Below are 18,476 nucleotides of genomic sequence, written 5' to 3'. Positions count from 1 at the left end.
AGATTAGGCGAGCATATATTCAAAGAGGTCCTCATCAACCTCAATTTTTCGAATTTCCTCAAAGAGATATTTCTGGATTAAAACACCATTTTAATCGTAAATGATATAAAATATATCATGATTGATTGGAGTATAGTGAAATTGAAGATGCCGCTTATTGTTTATGTTGTTATTTATTTCAAGATGAAAGCATTCATCAAGGTGGAGGTGAAGCATTTTCAAGTATAGGATTCAGAAGTTGGCACAAAAAGAAAAGATTAGATATGCATGTTGGAAAGCCGAACAGTGATCACTATCAGGCAAAGAAAAAATGTGAAATCTAAAGTGAGAACACATTTGCTTATTGGAGTTGCTTGCTTGAATCCTGTTGACTCATTTTCTAATTTTGACATAAACAAAATATTGAGAATGGCTGGATTATATCCTAATGATTTTGGTGAAAATATAATGGTTACTCTCAAGAATCAGCTAGAGACTTATATTGTTGATGTTCGTGATGTTGATGAAAGGTTTTCTAATCTAAAAGGACTTTGTGACCTTTCCGAGGAGCTAGTTAAGACCAAAAAATACTTTAATTATCCTCTTGTGTTTCCTCTTGTAAAGTTTGCATTGCTCCTGTCGGTTGCCATTGCTAAAGTTGAAATAGACTTTCCAGCAATGAAGTTGATCAAGAGTGAATTGAGAAATAGAATGGATGATGGTTTCATGAGCAATTGTATGGTGCCTTATGTAGAAAAAAATATATTTAATATTGTTTCTGATGAAAGTATTATGAATAGGTTTCAAGAAATGAAAACTCGTAGAATAACATTATAATAATATGTTTTAGTTAATTAAACTTTGTCTTGTTTCATTTGTTGCGTAGTATTTTTTATATATTGAACCCACTTAGTGAAAAGTCTGGGTCCGCCACTGATTTGAGGCGGTGAAATTTTAGTTACTTTGGGAACAAGCCCACATGTCAATTATTGTTTGGACACCATTTTTTCAAGTGTACCAATCAAATTTTATTTCTTTGGGACAAAGGAAATTATGCTTGGTCATCACACAGACGACATGTCCCACTATTCAATTTTCTTGACTCAATATTTTTCAATTTATTTTTAAATATCTTATAATCCTCCAAATATTTTAAAATATTTAAAATAAAAGGTTAAAACTTATTGAATTTATACGAATAAGGTGCAATAAGTTTGGTGTCTTTTGGACTATGAACCAAACTTAGATCGATAAAATTTAACTTATAAAATTACTGGTGAAATATAATATTTTTATGAACCCAATAATTCTTGTTGCAAGCCAGAGATTTTATCAATCACATTTGATCTTAATTTTGTTGTTCAACACGGTTTTGCGTCAATAGGCCATGCGCGCGCCTGGTATTCATGAGAACTCTAGAAACTAGGCCAAAATGTCATAGGAACGGCCTCATTCCACTTCTCATATAGGTGAATTCATCAAGTGTACACTATTTTAGATATACCATCCGTAAGAACTATAAATTCATTAAGAGTTAATAACTTATCCCTCAATTTTAGTAGCAGTTCAAGCACTTTCAATAAGTGCGCAGTGTCAATATCGACTTGTTATTACCCATATGAACCTACTTCATAGGATCTCCAATCACATGGGTTGGGTTACCATCTCTATTGACAATCATATTGGCCTTAACTCCATTTCTTTTGAGGTTTGAAGAATTACTTTTCTTCCCACAGGTTTAGTCAATGAATTGGCCAAATTCAATTCTGACTTCACATAATCAATGAAAATTACTTCATCTTTCAGCAATTGCTTAACAACATCATGTCTCAATTTCATATGTCTACTCTTACAACTGTAAGATTTATTCTTCACAATAGCAATTGTGGCTTGACAATCACAATGTATATATACAAGAGGCATCAGATCATTCTTTCTTAAAGGAATATTAGACAACAGATCATCCTTTTTCAAAAGGATATTAGGCGATAGTCATCCTTCTTAGAAGGGCAATGAGGCAACAGATCATCCTTTTTAAAAGGGATATTCGCTAAGAAATTTCTTAGCCATTCAGCCTCAGTACCAGCTAACTCCAGAGCTACAAACTCTGATTCCATAGTTGATCTAGCAATAATTGTCTGTTTAGTTGATCTCCATGATACTGCACCACCACCTAAAGTGAATACATAACTATTAGTGGATTTCTTCTCATCTGAATCAGAGATCTAGTTTGCATCACAATATCCTTCTAAAGTAGAAGGAAATCCACTATATAGAATATCATATTTCATGGTTCCTTTTAAATATTTCATTAATCTCATTAATGCAGACCAATGCTCTTTATTAGGGTTGTGAGTATATCTACTCAATCTACACACAGCATACACTATATCAGGTCTGGTAAAATTCATCAAATGCATTACACTCCCAATAATTTTGCATATTTAGACTGGGCAACTAGGTCACCATTATTCTTTTTCAATTTAGAGTTAGCATCATAAGAAGTAGCTACGGGAGTTATCTCCCAACATTCAAACTTCTTAAGAATCCTTTCAACATAATGCTCCTGTGTTAATATTATTCCATCGTCACTCCTTATAAATTTAACTTCCAATATCATATTTACTTCACCTAGATCTTTCATATCAAAATTAGTAAACAAAAATAATTTGATACATTCTACAATATTTAAATATGTACCAAATATAAGCATGTCATCAACATATAAGTAAATTATCACCTAATCATTGTCTACTACTTTAGTGTAAATACATTTATCCACTTCAACAGAAGAAAAATCATCTTTTATTAAAACTTGATCAAATTTCTCATGCCACTGTTTAGGAGCTTGTTTAAGGCCATAAAGAGATTTAATTAATTTATAAATTTTATTTTCTTTTCATAAAAATACACATCCTTCAGGTTGAACCATATAAATTTCTTCTTCTAAATCACTATTTAAGAAAGTTGTTTTTACATCCATTTGATGGATAAAAAGTTTATGAATTGATGCTAAGGCAATTAGTAATCGAATAGAGGAAATTCTTGTCATTGGTGCAAATGTATCAAAATAATCAATATTTTATTTTTGAGCAAATTCTTTAGCTACTAAACGAGCTTTATATTTATCTATAGATCCATCAGGATTAAATTTCTTTTTGAAAATTCAGTTACAGCCAATAGGTTTTGCACCTAGAGGTAAATCAGTTAACACTCATGTATTATTTTTCATGATAGAATCAATTTCAACTTTTATTGTCTCTTTCCAAAATTTAGCATCAGAAGAAGATATAGCTTCAAAATAATTTAATGGTTCATTATCGACAAGAAATGTTTGAAAGTTATTTCTATAGGAAAAATATTATTTTTTAGGTCTTTTGCTCCTTCTCAGTTCTTTAATGTTAGAGGTAGATTTATTTTATTTTTCAACAGGTCCATGAGATATTTTATCACAAAGTGAAAAAATATTTTCAAAGAATTCAGCATTCTTTGTCTCAACAATAGTATTACTATCAAGCACATCACTTTTCAAAACAAGAAATCTATATACAGCACTATGTTCAGCAAATCCGATAAGCATGCAATCAGCAGTTTAAGAACCTATTTTTCTCTTTTTAGATTAAGACAAAAGAACTTTAGCAAGGCACCCCCATACTTTTAAATATTTCAAATTAGATTTATAACCTTTCCACAATTCATAAGTGGTTTTACCTGTTCTTTTATGAGGAATTCTATTGTGTAAATGACATGCAGATAAAATAGCTTCACCCCACAAATTATCAGGTGCATTAGAGCTAATTAACATAGAGTTCATCATTTCTTTCAATGTCCTATTTTTTCTTTCAGCTACACCATTAGACTCAGGTGAATACGGCAGAGTTACTTCATGAATAATTTCTTCTTTTTTTACAAAGAGCATTTAAAGATACATATTCTACACCTCTATCAGATCTAATTCTCTTGATTTTTCTACTAAACTGATTTTCAACTTCAGATTTATAAGCAACAAAAGCATCAAATGCATCATCTTTATTTTTAAGTAAATATAACTTAGTGAATCTAGAAAAATTATCAATAAAAGTTACATAATATCTTTTTCCACCTCTAGTCATAGTTTGTTTTAAATCACTCAAATCAGTATGAATCAAAGATAATAATTCAGTTTCTCTATTAACTGAAAAATATGCCTTTTTAGTAATTTTGACTTCAGCACATATTTCACATTTATCGAAATTACGTGAGTTTAAACCAGATATTAAACCAAGTGATTGCATGTTCTTTATATAAGAGAAATTAACATGTCCTAATCTAGCATGCCATAAAGAAATAGACTCAATCAAATACGTAGAAGTAGAAATATCATTATGAGTATTAAGCATATATAATCCATGATTACAAAGTCCATATCCCACAAAAATATTATTTTTAGTTAATATGACCTCATTGTTTTCAAATACAACCTTGATTTCAATTTTTCCTAATAATGCCACAAAAATTAAATTAATTCTGATATTAGGAACATGTAACACGTTATTCAATGCCAAAGTTTTACCAGATGTGAGTCTGAGAAGAACTTTGCCTTTTTCAAGAACTTGAATAGTTCTCGAGGTCCCAAGATAAACAATTTCTTCTTCTTTCTCAACTTGGATGTATGATACAAAATCATTTTTATTTATACAAATGTGCCTAGTAGCACCACAGTCTACCATCCAATTTCTCAAGTTGATCTCAATATTTATTTATGAAATGACCGCAATTATTATATCATCCATATCAGTCAAATTTATTTTTGACTTAGCGGAATTGTCCTTCCTTTCACATATTCTCTTGCATTGAGATGCATTTTCTATGAAGGTCTTATTATTAGCATTAGGCATGTAGCCAAGTTTATTTTCATACCTATAATCTACAGTACTATAATCATCTAACAAACTGACTAGAATAGAAGCAGCCAGAGCAACACCAATATCAGTATTATCAACGGTCTTAGGACTAATATTATATGTCATAGTTTCTTAGATTGTCGGGAAACAATAATAAATATCACTGTCAATTGTGAAAATAAATGAACTGTAGCAATAATAATATTTCTTTTATAGTAGTATCAACAAGTTACAATAATGACAACAATAACAATAATAATAATAATAATAATAATAATAGTAATGATAATAATAATGATAATAATAATAGTAATGATAATGATAATAATAATAATATAATTATTATAATATTTTAAGTAACATATAAATTGCTTGAGTCATGCTAGGCAATGTCCTAAGAAACTATTTACGCAAGGTGAAATGTTTTCCCAAGATTAAGCAAGCACTTTCTCGATTAATTAGAGGATATCCGAAATCAAATAAGTCTTCCTTAATTAATCAAAAAATACAGAAATCAACAAAATTAATTATAATTCAACAAGTTTTAACTTAAAGAGAAAATAATTATTTAAATAAGAAACAAAGTAAAGTAAGAAATTAGGCAGTGAAGGAAAAAAAAATTATAGAAATTAGTTGTTAGTGTGTTGCTGCAAATAAAGAGAGAGGCTATTTATAAGTATTTGAGGCGATGAAATTTTATTTACTTTGGGAACAAGCCCACATGTCAATTATTATTTGGACATTATTTTGCCAAGTGTATCAATTAAATTTGTGTAAATAACATAAATGCCAACATTTTAAAAGTAATTACATCCCATCCCACTTTTTTGAATTAGTTTAGTCTCTATCCCTTTTAATATACATTCCTTAAAGGACATATACGTAAGAAGTAATGTATATTGAAATCTGTTAGGTTCCTGAAAAACAGGGAGTAACGGATATTCAGCATTAAATGACGTAAATGGTGCAACTAATTTAATACGTGGATGGCTGCATCCCTAAAATCATGTTTAATCAACGGAATTTCAAATTTTAAAAAATAAAAATACACAAAAACGCAAATCTGAAGCAAAACCATAAATCAAAATCTAATTTCATCTCTGTTTTTTTGTTCTTTACTGAAGAGAGCATATTATTCCGAATTATTGAAGATGAATATTGCTATTCTTTTAAGGTACTCGGGTAAATGGAGATCCCAAACAGAATATGTGGATTATAAAAAGCGAAGGGCTTGTTGTTGCTGAATCAATAAATTATTTGAAGTAGATTTCGTCGATTGTTGATGAACTAAACATTGACGAAACTCAAAAAAATATTGATGTATGTTTTGTTGTTGACGGGAATGATTCACCATTTCATATCCATAATGATAATAACGTATGATTGTATGTGGAGTTGAAAAAAACTTCACACGCGTTCATGATGTATCCGTTATGTATTTCAACAACTGAAAAATGTCAAGAAGACATATTGTTCGATAGGAAAATCGGAGCTGTGATTTGTCTGGAAGGTGTTGAATCTGATGCTTTGTCTTTAACTGTTGCTGAGACACAAAATGAGTATGCTTTGTATGTCCCGGAGGTTGAAGATAACTTGATATGTGATAGCAAGAGTATTGATGTAAAGGTGAAATAGAGGTACAAGGATAAAAATACACTTGTTTCAGTGATGGAGAAATATAAGGTGACTAATGGATTCAATGTTAGAGCAAAATGATCAAACAAACAAAGGTGAAATCGTATCTTTTTTATACAATCCATACGATATATGACTATGCTTTATATTATTATTTTTTAATTAAAATGTTGTACATAGTTTCATGAACATGTGTATTTTTTGTGGTAAAAATAAAATTAAAATATTTGTGTAGTGTTTGCTAAATATATATTTAATTTGATATTTATATGTTTTAAATTATATGTATTGGCAGTTTTGATAAGGAAAGCAGTTATGTATATTAAAACATATACATAGTCGGTTATGTATGTTTAAACATATACATAACTGGTAACATGTTAGTGGATGTGTTATTTAATCCGTAATCTACATACTTTGTCTTTAAAGTTTATTACCAGAATTATTAGGTTGTATATAGCTATATTTGATGAAATGTTATGCATGTCTATGCTATATTATGATGGATGTATAACAATTAAATCATTAAAATGTATGAAAATAATGCAAAATATATTCATTTGAATAGTGTTTTTTATATTTCAGTTATGTACTCCGTTGTTACAATAAGGGATGTACGTGGAAGTTGGAAGCATCTAGTTTCAAAAGAACAGATGTTTTTATGATTCAAAAATTTAATCCTGAACATACACGCAATTTGAGGGATAGGGTGTTGCATAATATTTTGACAATAACTGCTTTTGTAAGTGAATTCACAACTCCAAAACTAGTTAGCTATAAGAGAAGGCACACACCGGGGGACATCATTGAAGAAATGAAAGTTGTGTATGGTGTGGATATAAATTATATGAAAGCATGGCGTGCGAAGGAGCGTGTCATTTCTTTGCTTAGGGGCGGACCTGTAGATGGTTATAGAGATATGTCGAGATACATTTATATATTAAAAAATGTATATCCTAATTCACACATTGCAATGCAAAAATTATGAAATAATCGGTTCATGTATTTATTTATAGCATTGCATCCATGATAAGGGGTTTTAAGTATTGCAGACCTGTTGTTGTTGTTGACGGTGTACATTTAAGTGGATCCTATCAAGGCACTTTCATCTCATCAAGTACTCTTGATGGTGCAGGTATGTGAAAAAAAAAATCCTATTTTTTTGTTCTAACATAAATTGTATTTCATATTTAATTTTTTTTTATGTTATTGAAAAAAATTCAGTAACTTCTTTTTTGTATGTTAAAAAAAATAGTAAAAACTGTATGTATTATCACGTTATTAGTTATGTATATTGTAACAACATATGTTAACTATGTATATGTTAACATATACATCTATGTATATGCTAACACATATAAAGATTTTGTGCAGTGGACCTCAAAAAAAAATCTTATTTTTCTTTTACTAATACAGTTTTTACTTAATTTAGGATGCATATTACCACTTGCGTATGGTGTTGTGGATAGTGAGAATGATAATTCATGGACATGGTTTTTCAATCAATTCAAAGCTGCATTCGGTGAACGTAAAAATATGTGTGTTGTATCTGATAGGAACGAAAGTATTATAAAAGCTGTCAGTGTCGTATATCCAAATATCCCACATCTTGCTTTCTTATGGCATCTTTAGAAAAATGTTTGTATTTACTTTCGTAAGAGCAAAGAAAGTATTAGTGATTTGTTTTATTCAATGGCTAAAGCTTATAGAAAAGATGATTTTGAATATTTGATGGCTAAGATTGACAAAGTTGACCCAAGAGTGAAAAAGTATTTACAAGAAGCTGGATATGAAAAGTGGAGTAGATGTCATTCACCGGTAAACAGAGGTAGGATGATGACCTCAAATATTGCTGAGTGTATTAATGGTTGTTTGGTGGAGGCCCGGGGATTGCCAATATATGAATTTTTAGAAGAAGTTCGAATATTGTTTGGTTCTTGAAACTGTAAGAACAGTGAAATAGCTTCTTATACAAGTACCACTTTGGGTCGTCGATTTGAAGAAATTCTTACTATCAACGGTGCGAAAGCTTTGAGAATGACGGTATGTATAAGCTTTAACGTATTTAAATGTGCATTTATATATTTTGCATTTAAATTTTATATTTCTAGTAAAAAATAATTGGTTGAAATTTTGTTATTTATTGTTCAGGTGAAGGCTTCTTCGACATATATATATTCGGTTTTTGAATCTGGGAGAAGATACATTGTTGATCTAGAAAAGGGATCATGGAACTGTGGGAGGTTTCAAATAGATCAAATACCTTGTGCTCACGCTATAGCTGTATTGAAGACTAAATATGTAAATGATTTTGGAGAATACTGTTCAGAATACTACAAGCCAAACACATTGATCAAGACATATGAAGTTTCAATTGTTCCAATGCCAGACAAGAAAGATTGGGATGTTCCCAGTAGTGTAGATGAGGAAGAAATATTGCCACCATTATACAAAAGACTTCCAGGTAGACCAAAGAAGAGGAGGAAAAAGAAATCAAGTGAAACTCTTTCTTCCAGCACAAACCGTTGTGGACGATGCGGCCATGTAGGGCACAATAGGTGATCATGTAATTTTTTTCCAAAGGAGAACTAGTTTATTGTTGTGCTATACTCTCGAAGAGTACTAACTGATTTATTTCAGTGTTTTGTTTTTTCTTTCAAATAAATTTTTGTTTATTTAGATTTTAATTGTATTGTTAATTTGTTTTTCTTATTCGTGATGTTTATGTATACGCTAGTGTATGTTAGAGTCACACATTATGTATATTATGAAACAGTGGTAACATGTACATTATAAAACGTACTTAGCTCTAATGTAAAAACTATGATATGTAAGTTTAAATAATATTTTTTAAAAAAATAATATTTTGAAAATAAAATGTTATGTCTTTTCTATATACAGTTGAATTAAATTTTGTCTAGCTATACTTATAAAAAGAAATGAAATAATTTTTGAAACTGGTATGTGATACAATTATGTATTTTATATAACATACATAAATTATATTTATAGTCTTTACTTGTTTATTATTTATTAGTAAACGGTCTACATAGCTTTGTTAAGAAACATCTGAGTTGTTAATATAAACATATCGATGTAAAAAAAAATATAAAAACATACGTTATTTGTTTTACATATACTGTTTAATTAACTTACTTCTCTAATATTTTTTTTATCAATTAATTGCCTACCTACGTATATTTTTTGAGATTTAGTAGTTAGTTCTAGAATGTAGTATGTATATTAGAACAAATGCATACATTAAAATTATAAGTTTCTGTGTATATTAAAATGTATAAATACGCTATTTATGTGACACTATTATGTATATTATAAAACATACATAAATTGTATTTATACTCTTAACCTCAAATATATGTTTTACGTATAGTATTTATTAGTTAATGTATAATATTAAATATACATAGCTCTGTTATGAAACATCTCAGTTGCTAATGGAAATATGGAGATGTAATCAAAAAAATTTTAAAACAAACATTATTAGTTTTGTATATAGCGTTGAATTAACTTACTTCTTTACTATATTTTTTTTTCAAATAAATGTTTGCTTATGTATATTTTCCAGCACTTATTAGTTAGTTGTATAATGTAATAAGTATATTAGAACATACACGTACATTAAAATTAGAAGATTTTGTGTAAATTAATTATGTATTTGAAACAGTTATGTATGATATATAGCATACATAAATTATATTTATAGCCTATCTCAAATATATGATTTATGTACATAATTTATAGGCTTAACCTTAAATTTACAATGTATATGAAAGCCGATACACACATAACAACCACAAAATATATGTTAATGTTGTCATATGCAACATTCATCAAAAACTGAATTCGTCATTGCTAATAAATACATATGTTAATCAAAACTTCATTATATTTATTTATAAAAAAACATTCATTGTATTCTGCCTTACAAAATAACTAAAATAATTAAAACTTTGAAAATTCCTAACAAATTTCAACAGAATACTACTCAATGCAAACTATTCCATTTTCATCTGGAATTTTTGTAATTCTTGACTTTGGCCTTGGAGGGTCATCATTTTCACTAACATAACCTTTGATTGCCTTTTGAATACCATATTTTTTAAGTAGTGTTGCGTAACGCATTCAATGGTATTCTGCTTCAAAATCATGAGAAGGAACATTCATTTCTTCACTTAAGAATTCTGCATAACTAGCAACAAAGACGCCACAATCCCTGTCATGCATACATAAAAGAATAGAATTTATTACATAATACTTACTAGCAATGAAAAACGCAAATACATTAATACATGTACAGTAATATTGCAAAAAAAAAAAGAATATATAAGTATACTTACACACTGTCGCGTTCTTGTTGCATAATGTCTTGAACATACTCAATGTCGAGGGGATGTTCATTTAGAACTTGTGTCATTTGAGTAATCTTATCCCTGTATGTTTCAAGATTAGGCCAATCTATATGAGAAGTTTCATCATAAAATTTGCTGTCAGAGAGGAAAGTTGACAGCATCTTAGCTATTTTGTGTTCCTTCGTCTGGACAGTGAATCATAGACGTGTATGCGTCTATCCTTCAAGGCAATAATAGCTAACACCCAGTGAAAATTATCGTTGCAGTTGATAGGAACATACACCTCATCAACTTGGTGCCATGGTAAATCAGATGCCATGCAATATCCCTTGATTATATGTGTTACTGCTTCTTCAATTAGAGTCACGCGAACAGATTTAGCATAATCTTGCTATGTAGACAAGACTGTATCTATATCGTCTTCATAGTATCTGGAGTATGTCTTGTCAACGGAGTTCTTGAAAAAATAGTTGGTAGTTGTGAACCTGTAATCTTGATCATTCCTTAATTTCAATTTCTTCCGTAAATGATAGAAAATGACATCAATATGCTACAAAAGAGGTGAAAAAAAAATGTTTTATGTCCAATATAATAAAAATCACATACTTATAAGGAAAGTGAACATAGACATACACGTAAGTAATTCATACTTATATATAAAATATGATGAAAAAATAAACATGCAAGAAAGTTCGTAATGATTAACATACTTATATATATATATGTAGTGGCTATCAATTATTAACATACATAATCATAAGCAACCTCGTACATTTATTAAGGTAGACATATACTTATGTTTTTGTGTTATAATTGAGTTAACACGTAGGTTATAACATACTTATGTGATGTCCATATGTTTTAGCAGTGTTGAATTTGTTAACATATACATAAAACTTTTTTGTGTGCATTGTGGACACAAGAACATACATAACACAAAAATCAACAGTGATGTATATTATAAAGTATACGAAGGTGTTGTCAAATACCTTAACTGTTTATATAAAAAAAATAACACATAAATAGTGGAAAAACATGATGTACAGATAGTATAAATTTAAGTATTAGTTTAAGAGAAACATAGTTTATTTAAAACTTATTTAGCACATACAAAATCTAATGAGTAGTAGGTTAACACATACATACCATGCATGTATGTATACAATATAACAGTACAAGTAAGAATGAATTATTATCAAATTAAAAAGTTTAAATACCTCATCGCTCCAACATGTGTTCTTTTAAGACATCAAGTAAAATCAATTTTTTGTCCGTGCATGAGCAACCACAAAATTGATTTCATTAACTCCCAGCGAAGATAATTTTGCTTTGTAGTGATCATCATTATATTTTCTATAAAAAAAATAAACTTTATTAGTATAAGAAAAAAAATAAGTAGTACATTCACTGAGTGAAAAATTAATTTTAATATCAATAAAAACTTACTTTTTAGCATGAAACTTCAATAATTCTGCCTCCACCCACTGTTTGAACTCTGCAATTACACCGCTTGGAATAATGTCAGATATTAGGAAACCATCAAAAGCGAATTGATGTCTCTCTTCTTCGATTTGATCCTCAATTGCTTTTGAGCCAGAAGCATATTCTGTTGTGTATGGAGACTTGAAAACTTTAGATCTTGTCCTGATTCTTTTAGCAATCTTAGCGGGGGGTTTTACAGCTTGATGAGCTGCGACAACAGAGTCAGGAAAATCAAGAGGAAGCTGACTATCAGAGATGTTGTGTTGGTTCACTATAGATTCTGATGGTGGAACTACTTCTTTAGGAACCTCATCCACTAGTGCTGCAATTACCTTCAATATTGTATCTAACTCGACTTGAGACGATTCAGGAAGTGTACTCGAATAATGAACCTACTATTAAATTTGAAGTATGTATTGTTATATTTGCTTTAACACGCACATAGAAGTAGTGCCACATTTGAAAAATAAGACATGCTATTTCAAAAAAAAAAATTATGAAGTTACCTACTTATTAGATGCTCCAGCATTATCATTATCAGGTTTCAGATTTTCCACAGCTGAGATGAGACATTCCAATGTGGTAGGCCCAATATCAACACTAACTCCTTCAACATCCTTGAAGAGATAACACAAAACATATACAAAAGTATGTCATTATTTATATATAACTGTAATCGAAAAAATAGTATATTTCTTCGGCGGTAAAAAAATAACTTTATGTATTTACCATGTGATCATTATGGACATGCACAGTAGTAGATGTTCCAACAATTGTGTTGTTCGAATTGTGATTTACCACGGATTCTACAAGAGCATCAAGATTGGCAGTAGCATTATCCTCACTGCATCTTTCAACATCCTAGAAATCATAATGTAAAATATATACATAACTAAGTCAGTTCAATGTGTCAATTGTAAACGTTAAATTCTGTGATCTTTAACCTGAGATTGTTGTTGTATGAGACTGCGGTTCCAATCAAAATAATGACCATCCATTGGATCATCAGTAGAGTATACGTCTGTTGATTTATCTGTCTCGCCTACAATCTAAAAACAATTATTGCGTTATATGTTAATTTATTTCATAATTTGTGATGTGTTTCATATGTATATTATAATAATAGACATATAATATCATACGTATACATTGTAAAGTAAATATAATTATCTTCAAACGACATTCAATTTGTACCAAATTCTAAGTTGGATAAACATCATTGAATTAAAGAAGTAACAAAAAAGTAATATATTTTGATTTACAATGTATTTAATGAAGTATGTATAATTATCAGTTGTGAATAAATACCTTTTTTCCTTTTTCTTTCAATGTTTTGAAGATTTCAGTATCTTTAACATCTTCGTTGGCATGTACATTTCCTGTTTTTTCTTCTCCCTCTTGCTGACACTGTTGAAATAAGTATAGTATATTGTTAAGAAAAAATTTGATAACACCAAGCTTATCTAATAATAATGTATGTGTAAAAAAGTACTCCTTTTTGTGTGTCTTCAACATGCTGCATGATATTCATCTCATCTATTTGAGCTTGTGATGATTTTTCTTCGGCAGTTGAACCTTCCCAAACCTAAGCCTTTATATTTGGTTGTAGTAGATATGTCAGATACTATGCCATTGCAAGTTAATATACATTGAAAAATTATGTGTATATTTGGCATAGCAGTTTATAATTGATATGTAATATACATAGCTATAAAATCCACATAGCATAAGTTGTGGTTATGTTGTGGAGTTAACATAATACAGTTATGTATATTATTTAAAATACATATCATTATTGTCAGCTGCTATACCAGGTGAACTATCAAATCCATGACAAATAGATAACATACATAGCATATTTTTTGTATATTATATAAAACAAAGTAACATTTTATGTATGTTATATTTATGTATGTAATATACATAGCTATAAAATCAAGATTGGCTTACCTTTTCATTTTTTTGGTTGTTCTGTTGCAACATTTGGATGAGTTCGGCATGTTGTTTATCCATTTTTTCATTTGATTCTTGATGTTGTTTGGCTATTAGATCATGAAGAAAGTTGATTTTTATGTCAACGTGCATGTCAAAATGAACTTACATCAGACTATATGTTGAAGAAAATTGAATTTTGTGTATACCAGCATTTCAAAAGCTGAAGAAAGTTGACTATTAAATATGAATTAACTTACATAAGACTGCAAAATTAACTTGATATCATCCCACTTTTCATCAGAATTGTCCTGATAAACTGACTTGAGTGACGATGATGGAATTGTCTTTTTGGCATAAACACGCTCAGAACCTGAAGAAGCTTTTTTTTGGGTTGGCACAGTTCTTGTTGAAACAAAAGATGTTGTTTTTTGACAAACTTGGTCCTCGGCAGTTGTGGAATCAAAATGAACTATTTTACGCTTCTTAGAAGGATGAGATGTTGAATCATCGGTAATCAAACCTGCCTTCTTGAGAATTTCTGTAAGAGGGACCGTACTAAATTCCTCAAACTCTTCTATATCGAGGTCCTCTTGTAACTGTACACCGCCTGCAAGTCTTTTATCGGAACAATCTGCAGCAATTTCTGGAGGAAGTCCACATTCAGCTTCTTTTAATTGAAATCTCTCAATCATTTGCAGATTAAGACTTTGTACTTCTTTATGAGTTGGTCGTATGTTGTTGTACATAAACTGTTAAACAAAATAAAAATAGCAACATTAAAAGTTTGTTAAAGTAAGTGTGTTGAAAATTAAACTAAGCTCTAAATAATAGACATCATACTTACCTTGCTGAACATACCAGTCATAAACTTCTCGTACTTAACTTTGATTTCAACCACCTGCCAGTTGAAAATTCGGGGAATTACATTTCCCAGCCGCTCGGCCATCGTACTGTCTACCTCAGAACAGCATTCATACATCCAAACATACAGCACGTGAGGCATTCCCCTAATCGAGTATAACTGTTTCACAACAAAAAAAATCTTGTCTCCACAATGCAATAAGCTTTTCAAATGAACTCTTTCCCCATGAAAATTGTTCGTAACTACCATTCTCAACCATCAAAAAATTCGATTTGCTAATGGTAGAATAACGTACTTGTGAATACAGAAAGGTGTGAATGAATTAAATTATTGACATATTCAAAGCATCAAAATTATTTTCAAAGTTGCCCAACTTGAATCGCTCTATGAAGAGACACCTTTTGACAGAACTCTTAGATCCTGGAAAATACTTTGCTATTAATATGGACTTTGATGTATCAGAAAAGAGGTGGTCCTCTATGTTCCCTAAACATTTAAGACCGGATATAATGGCATACTCAATAATAGAAAACTTGAGTATGATTTCCTACACATAAACGTGTATTTCCTTCGAGTTGTCTTGCTCTATCTCGAGCATGAGTAAGTATTTGGATAATTGACCCTGATAATTACAATTCGGTATGTCTAGAAATGTATCAAAAATTATTTACCAGAACAGATTTAGAACTTCTTTACCAAGAAAATGATTTATTTCTTCTCCAAATTTTCGGTTGCAATAACTACCGAAATACAACGAATGTGCAGGGACCTTTCTTATCCTATATTTCATATCCTATTGAGAACAAAACAACACATGATATGTGAGCATGTTTTGTCAACTGAAATAGCACTAAACTTATGTATATTACTAACATATACATAAAATTGACTTGTGATAATTATTGGTTCTAGAACACATCAAACAATCTATCAGAAGTGATGTATATGTCAACATATACATAGCTGATATCCATTACCTAAACTACCTTCATATATAATATACATATATACACAGAAAACATGATGTATATGAACTTCACAACACAGTAGTAGTCTACCAAAATATTAAAGCATCGTTCACCATTTATGTATATGTGCTGAGTAATGAATGTGTAACACATACATAAGAATTTACATAAACTAACTTATATATATGTGCTAAGTAATGTATGTGTAGCACATACATAAGAATTTACATAAACCCATTATTCTTTTATGTATATTAAACTATATATCTCACTGTATTTCAAATAAAAAGCTCACCACAAATTCATATACCCAACATATACAAAAACAAATAAATTATATATATCTTAGGAAGACGTGGACGTCCAGAATCATCTTTTTTGGATAATCTTAATGATTTTCCAACTGCTTTTTTCGTCTTTTGAGCAGCAACTTTTCTAATCTCTTTCATCTTGTTGGGGTTGTTACGAAATTTAGATCTGTTTTCAGCAAAGTTAGGTTCCTCATAATCAAAAACTCCGGGAACAAACCCAACTACCGAACTTGTATCTAACTAAGTTAATCCTAAACTAAAAGAAGGAGAATCTTCCATTAACAAAGTACAAATATGTTTATTTCTACTTCAAATGGACGATTTAGAAACCATAAAGGGACAATATTGATATAAAACCCAAATTTTGTTAATTTAAAACACTAAACAATACTTAATAAGAATATGCAACAATTTGTTCTTTCAAAAAAACCTCAAAATTGAATTAAGGAGGATGCTCCATTAACAAAGTACTATGTTGTAACTATCGTACTTCAAATGGAGGATTTTGAAGATTATGTTAACGAAGAAACCCCAAAAAATACTTAATAAGAACATCCAAAATTTGTTCATTCAAAAAACCTCAAAAATTGGTTCAGTAAATGATGAAGAAAAATTACTAACCTCAACACTTAAAAATCGAAATGAGTAATTGAGATTAAAATAAAATTTAATGCTGTAAGTTGAAACCAAGTACAGTTGTGTTGAAAAAGGTAACTGATGCTTGATTTAAGCCTAGTTTTAAGGGTGAAAAACGGTGAAAGAAATCATCCTACTTATGTATATTTGGTTTTGGAGAGAGAAACACCAAAAATGAAATTTTTGAAATAAGTTTGTAAAGATGGGATATTTTGTAATTAATGAAAGATAAATTGTGTTATTTTGTAATTTATGCATTAAATTTTGTTTCTTTGGGACAAAGAAAATTATGCTTGGTCATCACACGGATTACATGTCCCACTATTCAATTTTCTTGGCTCAATATTTTTCAATTTATTTTAAAATATCTTATATTACTTTCTCTCGATAGAAGCATGCTATATCTAGAAATAGGGGTGTACATAGGTCGGATTGGTTTGGTTTTTTAATTAAAATATAACAAAACAATAATGTCGGTTTTTTAAATCTATAAACAAAGTCAAACCAATATACAATCGGTTTTTTTATTTTGGTTTTAGTTGGATTTTTTTGGTTTTTCGATTTTCTCGATATTTTTACAATTATAATGTGATTGAAGAAAAAAATTAAATGTTTTCACTAAAAAGATTTAAAAAAAAAAAAAAAACAATGGTCGTAGAGTAGTTCCAATAAAAATTAAGTTGGCAAATTACTAAGACGTCTAAACGACTATGTCTCAAAGTAATATTATGTGGATACCTAAGTAGTTCAATTTCTAAGTCACTAGTCACAGTAGCTTGTCTGAAAGTTTCCTTCACATAAAATGTGAGCACACAAAAGAATGAAGAGTTAGACAACTTATTAAAAACTTAACTCCATAAAGTAATTAATTATAACATAATTCTATAAAAAGAGAAAGAAGAGAAACAAACTTAAATCACAACTTGACGAATGAGAAAATAATGAGAACTCTCTGAAAACTTGGAAAGTAAGATGTAAAAAGTGAAGCAATTAAAGAGTTTTAGACTTTTATATTAACTAGTTAAACCTCACGTGTCTCGCACGTGTAACATTTGATTATTTAAAATTAGATGATTTTGTCTATTGCAAAAAATTTTAATGAAGAGTAAAAAATTTAAATCACTTCTCAAAAATCCTTCACACTTTAATAAAATAGCGCAAACATAACATGTGATTTATTAAAATATTTAATAAATTTTCAATTCTTAAATATTGAAGAAATAATTTTGTCTAAAGCAGACACTTTTAACGAAGGACAAAAAGTTCAAATATTTCTGAATACTGAATCAAATAAAAATGAAGTTGAAAGAAAACAAACCAACTGAAATAGTTCGATTCGGTGTTCGATGTCTACTTTTTAAAATTGTAAATTAAAGAATTGAATTGAAATTTGATAAAATCGAATCAAAGAGCAG

General features: G+C 29.5%; 2 protein-coding genes and 1 pseudogene across 2 annotated transcripts; 2 read left to right on the top strand and 1 right to left on the bottom strand.

Annotated features, from left to right (window-relative positions):
* Positions 1-267: 267 nt before the first annotated feature.
* LOC124897703 lies at positions 268-6,128 on the top strand. The gene is made up of 2 exons (XM_047410936.1): positions 268-715; positions 6,037-6,128. Exons 1-2 carry the CDS (start codon positions 268-270, stop codon positions 6,126-6,128), a joined length of 540 nt encoding a protein of 179 aa, XP_047266892.1.
* A 1,790-nt stretch (positions 6,129-7,918) lies between these two features.
* Positions 7,919-9,162, top strand: LOC107852589 (annotated as a pseudogene).
* A 4,501-nt stretch (positions 9,163-13,663) lies between these two features.
* On the bottom strand, positions 13,664-17,632 carry LOC124886466. Its single transcript, XM_047394984.1, has 4 exons — positions 15,129-17,632; positions 14,542-15,033; positions 14,300-14,391; positions 13,664-13,940 (listed from the first exon to the last, which is right to left on the bottom strand). Exons 1-4 carry the CDS (start codon positions 15,393-15,395, stop codon positions 13,886-13,888), a joined length of 906 nt encoding a protein of 301 aa, XP_047250940.1. The 5' UTR covers positions 15,396-17,632; the 3' UTR covers positions 13,664-13,885.
* Positions 17,633-18,476: the final 844 nt, after the last annotated feature.

Source organism: Capsicum annuum, chromosome 1 (genome assembly GCF_002878395.1).
Source record: "Capsicum annuum cultivar UCD-10X-F1 chromosome 1, UCD10Xv1.1, whole genome shotgun sequence".
In the NCBI taxonomy this organism is placed as follows: Eukaryota; Viridiplantae; Streptophyta; class Magnoliopsida; order Solanales; family Solanaceae; genus Capsicum; species Capsicum annuum.
Note: the sequence above shows the minus strand (reverse complement) of the source record. Positions and strands in the feature narration are given on the sequence as shown.

Coding starts and splice junctions, on each gene's coding strand:
- LOC124897703 (XM_047410936.1), top strand. CDS start 268: ATGTTGGAAAGCCGAACAGTGATCACTATCAGGCAAAGAAAAAATGTG. Junction 716..6,036: donor TGATGGTTTCATGAGCAATT/GTATGGTGCCTT, acceptor TATTCTTTTAAG/GTACTCGGGTAAATGGAGAT.
- LOC124886466 (XM_047394984.1), bottom strand. CDS start 15,395: ATGGTAGTTACGAACAATTTTCATGGGGAAAGAGTTCATTTGAAAAGC. Junction 15,034..15,128: donor TGACTGGTATGTTCAGCAAG/GTAAGTATGATG, acceptor TTTGTTTAACAG/TTTATGTACAACAACATACG. Junction 13,941..14,299: donor ACAACCAAAAAAATGAAAAG/GTAAGCCAATCT, acceptor CCAAATATAAAG/GCTTAGGTTTGGGAAGGTTC.